Source organism: Rhinopithecus bieti, unplaced genomic scaffold (genome assembly GCF_001698545.2).
Source record: "Rhinopithecus bieti isolate Rb0 unplaced genomic scaffold, ASM169854v2 scaffold_2254, whole genome shotgun sequence".
Lineage (NCBI taxonomy): Eukaryota > Metazoa > Chordata > Mammalia > Primates > Cercopithecidae > Rhinopithecus > Rhinopithecus bieti.
In genome coordinates this window covers 4,196,161-4,203,120 of record NW_016803982.1, presented here as the reverse complement: position 1 = coordinate 4,203,120, position 6,960 = coordinate 4,196,161, and the positions used below count along the sequence as shown (strand labels likewise).

Below are 6,960 nucleotides of genomic sequence, written 5' to 3'. Positions count from 1 at the left end.
CGGGGCGCCCGGAGGGCGGAGGAGGGGCCGGCGCGGCGGGACGGCGAGCCAGGCAGGTCGGCGCGGCCCGGCGCTGGAGCCAGGCGGCCGGACTGGCAGGGGTGGCGTTTCGCGCGAGACCCTCAGTGGGGAAGGTGGGGGGGGTCCGGGTTGCCTCCGCTTCGGGTCGCACGTCCTAAGACCCGAGGAGGGGACTGTGCACGCCACCAAGAGGGTGCACAGCCGAGGCTGGACGATGCGCGGTCTCGGAGTCGGGTTTCCTGCCCAGGGAGCCCGGCTACGCTCGAGGGGACCCCGATGTCACCGGCGGGGTCTGGGCTCGGTGCACCACGCCCCCCTCTGCTCCAGGGGCCTCGGCTGGGATGGAGGTCTCAGGAAAGTGGCCTTTATTTATGCGGCACCGATCGACACCCCCATCCGGCCGGGCGGACATGGACGGAGCGTCCCTGCTTGGGACCTGGCGCGGAGCGCCGCGCGCTCGTGGTGGCGCCTCGGCCTCCCCACCGATCGGTCTCCGGAGACACGGAGCTCCCGGCGGGAGAATGACGGCTGGGCCGGGCCAGGCGTGGGAGACTCCCAGACTTCGACCCGCCGGGACGGCCAGCTGCTTCACCTTGGACGTGGGCAAAACTTCGGAGCCTCGATTATGTCGCCTGTAACCTGAGGACAACGGCCTGGAAGGGGCTCAGGTGACACGGCAGCCCTCACGGGGGCCGATTTAACCGGTCTGCCGCCCCTCCGCGCCGGACCGCCAGGCGGGGTGGCAGGGAAACCGGGATGCGCCGGCTTGCGAGCCCACCGTGACGCAGAGCTGGCGGCCGCTAGCGACAACTACCCAGTGAGGGACTTTCCCCCCAACACCCTAACCGCTTTCCCGTCCCTAAGGGTCTCCTGCCACCCCGGCTCCCTCTCCGTCTCTCTGAGGAAGCCCGGCGCAGCCTAACCCTCCCGGGGCCGCGGAGAGGGCGCGCCAGGCGAGGATTTGCGCCAGGCCCGCGGCGCATGCTCAGTGGTTGGGGACTGGGCGGGTACCCCGGGCGGGGAGGCTGACTGAAGGGCGGCTCTGCTGATTGGTCGGGCTGCTGACGCCACGCCCGTTGCTTCCAGGTGGACAGTTCCTTACCTGCGGGGTCGGCCTCCGCAGAGCGCGGTGGCCTTGAAAACCCAGTTTTGGGAGAATCCCTGCCGCGTCTCCGGCCCCAGTACCAAGAGGTTTCATAGCTGCCATCACTGCGGTGGAGGAAGCCGCCTGTCGCGTCCCACCCCACCAGAAAGCCTAACACTGGCCTGAAGCGTAATCTTAAAGTGGTAGGGGAAAATACCGATCTAGCGCGGAAAGCAAAACACCTCCCTTCTTGGTTTAATGGGCAGGTCTGGAGATGAGGCATGCCGTCAGCACTCAATAATTGCTTGCAGGATCGGATTGTTTCCCCAGTGGGTGGGGACTGGTGGGGACTGCAGGATGTAGCATTGAGTGAGCCTGACAGATTGGAAGATAAAACAAGTGTGATAATAAAAACAATGACACACTAACCCATTTCCTCCTCTGTGAAATGAGAAATGGCCTAGACGTTTTCCAGATCTCTTCTGTCCTAAGAGTGGAGCTGGGTGACAGAGCAGGTGCAAGCCAGCTTTTCCCTGCCTCCCCGGGGAACGCACTCTGTTGGGCGAGAGCAACTCAGCTCGCCTTGACGCCTTTCAGCTGCAGGAGTGTGGCCGCTCCGTTCTCATCTGAACTGTTGACAACAGTTGTCTTCTGAGAATCATAAATTAGAGCCTCCCTTTAGGCTTCTGACTCCCTCAAAGGTACCAGACAACACAAACTTTTCCCCTTTTGTTACCTTGGCTCTCTAAGCTGTATCTACTTCTATACAAGTTGAACAATTTTGTCTTTTTAAATTAAAAACAACAACAAAAGCACCTAAGGTTGTAGAGTTTTATATTCTTTTTTCTTTTCTTTTTTTAAGAGCTATATGATTAGAGTGTGTGTGTGTAGTCTAAAGAACAAAATTTCAACAAATGGTTTTAAAGATCTGATTGGCTTCTAGTAGCAATTCATGAACCAGGCAGCATTCTGAATATAAAATAGACGGTGCTCTGTGAGAATGGAAGAACAGCTGGGTTTTATTAAGGTAACTTAAGCAGGAACAAGGGAAAAGTATAGTGCAGAAAGCACATTAGGTAACATCAAGTTACTCTCCTTTATGGGTTAAAGCAGAGGGGGCTGCCTTAGCTGGCTCAGGCTGAGTGGGCCCCGTTTGACTGGTTGCTATGAATCTCCTGGTTTTTGGAAAACTGGCCCTTTGGGGGATTTTCCTGTTTTTTTAAAGTCTCTGTTTAGTTATGTAGCACTTAATACTGTGGCTTCATTTAGTTTGGTCTGTTGGGGCCTAGTTCAGGCGCTCAGTCCAAAACAATGGCCTACCATAAATTTTATTTAAATATGTGTATCTGGAAAGTGAGGAATTCCCCAAACCTACCAATTTTATCCATATCTCTACCACTCCTAAATTCTGTACTTGCTTGCTGATTCAGTATATTCTAGAATTGGCAGATTTTCATTTAGGAAGCAGAGAACAACACACAATGTGCCAACAGTAGTCACTGGCGATGTCTAACCAAGCACAGGTTCTGACAGACAAGGAGGCGTGGAAACGCGAACTAAACCCAGGAAGATGGATTCACCCAGCAACCCAGAGTGGAGCCTCTTCTTCCTGGTGAAGTGTCATTGATAACAAATGGGACATTTCTAGTGTTAAAGTTTCAGCAGAAACTTGGTCCCTACTGTTCTGGGTTGAATTGTACTCCCCCAAAAGATATATTGAAGTTCCAAACCCAGTACGTGTGAATGTGCCTTATTGGGAAATAGGTCTTTGCAGATGTAACCAACTTAAGTTGAGGTCCTACTGGAATAGGTGGGCCCTAATTCAATAGGAATGGTGTGTGTGTGTGTTTGTTTTGACGGAGCCTCACTCTGTTGCCCAGGCTGGAGTGCCATGGTGCAGTGCCGACTCACTGCAGCCTCTGCCTCCCAGGAGGTTGGGATTACAGTCACCTGTCATCACACCTGGCTAATTTTTTGTATTTTTAGTAGAAACGAGGGTTTCACCATGTTGGCCAGGCTGGTCTCAAACTCCTGACCTCAGCCTCCCAAAGTAGTGGGATTACAGGCATGAGCCACCACGCCCGGCCTGAATGGTGTCTTTATAAGAAGAGACACAAATACATACACAAAGGAAAAATACTATGTGACAACAAAGGTAGGAAGGAGAATACTGCACACCTGCAAGCCACAGAACAGCAAGGATCACTGGGACCCACCAGAAGCTGGAAGAGGCAAGGAATGATCCTTCCCTAAAGTTGTCAGAGGGAGCATAGCCTGCTGACACCTTGATTTCAGACTTCTAGCCTCTAGAACGGTGATAGAAGAAATTCTGTTGTTCTAAGTCATCCAGTTTGTGGAGCTTTGTTACAGCAGTCCTGGGAAACCAACATGCTGGCCAAAGGCTATTTTTTAAATTTCCACCAGAGTGGGCCTGGAATTGTGTGAGTTCTTTCGGCATCACTATTTCCCGGAGAGAAGTCATACCTACAGAGGGACAGAGCATCAGCCCAAAAGAGGGTGCTACCTGTCTACCTGGGATGAGGCTGACCTCTGGCTGGGCTGGGTGGATGATGTCTCAGGTATGGTAGAAGATACATCCACCTACATTAGCTTGATGGAGTAACCTCATCTTTGTTTTTCCAAACTATAGGAAGAAAGCTTTTCTTTCTGTTGAAAATGAAACTAGTAGGTAGTGGAGATGAAATATAATTGCAGCCAGTTCTGAAATTTGCATATAAATGACTGTACTACACGCAGATTTATAATTCAAGTGTTACCCATGCTTAATGATAACCTCTTACTACATCGTTTCCTTGTTAAGTTTGCTTTAGGATTTGTATGTGTCTTAATAACATATAATTAGTTTAAAATCTCTTCTGGTTATATCTTGAAAGAGCATGTCTGTTTTTAGCAAAAATAACAAGTGACCCATAAAAAGGAGGCACTCCTGTGCACTGTCACATACAGGGAAGTGTGAAAGGGGACTTTCGCTCTTTATCCTTGCATTGATTGAATTTTAATTTTTTTTTTTTTTCTTTTTGAGACAGATTCTTGCTCTGTTGCCCAGGAAGGAGAGCAGTGGTGCCATCACAGCTCACTGCAGCCTCGAGCTCCTGGACTCAGGCAATCCTCCCAGCTCACCCTCCCAAGTAGCTCAGAGGACAGGTGCATGCCGCCATGCCCACCTAATTTTTTTACTATTTGTCGAGACAGGGTCTCACTATGTTGCCCAGGCTGGTCTCAAACTTCTGAGCTCAAGTAATCCTCCTACCTTGACCTCCCAAAGTTCTGGGATTATAGGTGTGAGCCTTATAGGTGTGAGCCACTGTGCCCGGCCTGGCTGAAATTTTTAATGAACACTGACTGCGTTTATACTTCATTTATTAGGTTGGTGCAAAAGTAATTGCGTCTTTTATTTCAGTGGCAAAAACTGCAATTACTTTTGCACCAACCTAAAAACTCTTTTTTTTTTCTTTTACAAATTTGTTTTTTAAAATTAACCATCTCATGCTTAGAAGTAGGCTCTTGTTTATTCCACTAGATAAGTAGAAAACACAACTCTTCAAGGCAGAGCATCTGGGAAAAGTATTACAATTAATCTAACACATATGTTTCCAGATACCACCTAGGGTTCATGTTACTGGAGGAATGTAATCCCCTCTTTCACTTCTGTTTTACTCAGGAGACATTCCTAGAGGACATGGAATATGAGGTCTTTAAGACATAGCTGAGACCAGGGCATGTCACACTTTATTATGTGTGTAAGTCACCTGTGGATCTTGTTAAAATGCAGATTCTAATTGAGACGGTCAGGTGTGGTACCCAAGATCCTACAGGGCTAACAAATGATGTCAAGCTCCTAAATCAGATGCTGCTCACCCACAGACCACACCTGGAGTAGCAGATACTTTGACTTCACTGTAGGCTCTTGAAGATTCTCCTGCTGACTTTCAAAATTTAAGCAGGAAGGCGGCCAAACACTCAATAGGAAAATGGGCAAAACTCATTACCAAACAATTCACAGAAAAGATATAAAATGGCTAGAAAACATATGAAAAGGTGTTTGACCTCATTTATGATGTAAGAAATGCAAATGAAAACTACACTGATATACAATTTCTCACCAAATTGGAAAAATTGTAAGGTATCACACTTCATGTGGAAAGGCTTTTGGGAAACAGGCACTGTCACATATCGCTGGTAGAGATGGAAAGCGACACAACTGCTATGCAGTGGAATATGGCAATATCTGACAACACAATGTATGCATTTGCCATTTGTGCCAGCAATCCCACTACTAGGAGTTTTCTGTGAAAATACGTCTTAAACAAAAAGAAAATATTATGCACTGGGTTATTCATTGAAGCATTATTTATAATGGCAAAATATTGGAAAATATCTAAATACCCAAATATTGGAAATAGAGCAAATGTGGTGCATACACACAAAGAGATATTACTCAACTGAGAAAATGAATGAGAAAGATGTATATTAATATATGTGAAATGATTTTCAGGATATGTTGTTTTAAAAAGAAAAAAAAAGCAACTGAACTATGCTGTCTTTGGGTAAAAAATAGGGGAAAGTATGCTAGTATCTGCTTATTTCTACCAAAATCCCCCAACCCACCCAGGAAGGATAGCTAGAGATCACTAAATTTGTCACCTTCAGACGTTAGGTGGGAACAAAGCAGAAAGAAAAGGAGGAATGGGGAACAAAGGGTGAGTAATACTTCTCTGAATACACTTTTCTGTACAATTCTAACTTTTTGATATTAATGTTTTACATATTCAAAAAAATAAGGCAGAACATAAAATTAACAATAAAGACAACTCGGTCAGGCGCGGTGGCTCATGCCTGTAATCCCAACATTTTGGGAAGTGGAGGCGGGCGGGTCACAAGGTCAAGAGATCAAGACCATCCTGACCAACACGGTGAAACCCCATCTCTACTAAAAATACAAAAATTAGGTGGATGTGGTGGCACACATCTGTAATCCCAGCTTCTTGAGAGGCTGAGGCAGGAGAATCGCTTGAACCCAGAAGACAGAGGTTGCAGTGAGCCGAGAACGGGCCATTGCACTCCAGCCTGGCGACAGAGCAAGACTCCATCTCAAGAAAAAGAAAAGAAAAAAGAAAACTCTAAAATGGAATACAAACAAACACATAGACCTATATAATGAATAATGTAACCACACTGAAGTCAAAATATTTTTTAAAGAACAAACCCCAGTAACTTTGAACAATGCGTATGAACTATATGCCATTAGATCTTTAACCTAAAGAACTCAAAAGAGTATTGAACTCTGGTAAGCTGGCTGTTTTTGTTTGTTTGTTTAATTTGCAGATGTATGAGCTAGACATTCTGAAATGAATTTCTGTATATTTGAAGACTGAGAAAATAAGTAATATATTCTTGACAATGGGAAGTGGGTTTCTCACTGTCAGAGAAAGGATTTAAAAATATGGAAGGAAGATGGAAAGAACAAACCCTGTGGTGTTGGATTGGCTTTGGGGATATCAGTATAAACTCATGAGTTTTAATAGATAGATGACAGAGAGAGTGAGAAAGAGAGATAGGTCCATACATATCACATCAGTGGTATGCCACTGGCCTGTACCAGCTCAGTTTTCAAGTATTTTGCAGCAGATTGATATTTAACTGACTTTTAGATTGACAAAGATGGGAGTATTATCACCAAGGAAATTGGTAAATGCTACAAATCAGGGATTTATTTTTCCCCAGAGAGCCAACTGATGAACATTCATCAGCACACTACTGTGTGTGTGTGTGTGTGTGTGTGTACATACATGTAATTTCTAGTTCCATCCACTAAAAATGTCCTACAAGCAGTC

General features: G+C 46.5%; 1 protein-coding gene across 1 annotated transcript; it reads left to right on the top strand.

Moving 5' to 3' along the window:
- The first annotated feature begins 12 nt into the window (after nt 1–12).
- LOC108521461 (uncharacterized) lies at nt 13–1,920 on the top strand. Its single transcript, XM_017861308.1, has one exon. It carries the CDS (start codon nt 236–238, stop codon nt 662–664), a length of 429 nt encoding a protein of 142 aa, XP_017716797.1. The 5' UTR covers nt 13–235; the 3' UTR covers nt 665–1,920.
- Nucleotides 1,921–6,960: the final 5,040 nt, after the last annotated feature.

What these genes read in the sequence shown, in the direction of transcription:
- LOC108521461 (XM_017861308.1), top strand. Translation starts at nt 236, where the DNA reads ATGCGCGGTCTCGGAGTCGGGTTTCCTGCCCAGGGAGCCCGGCTACGC.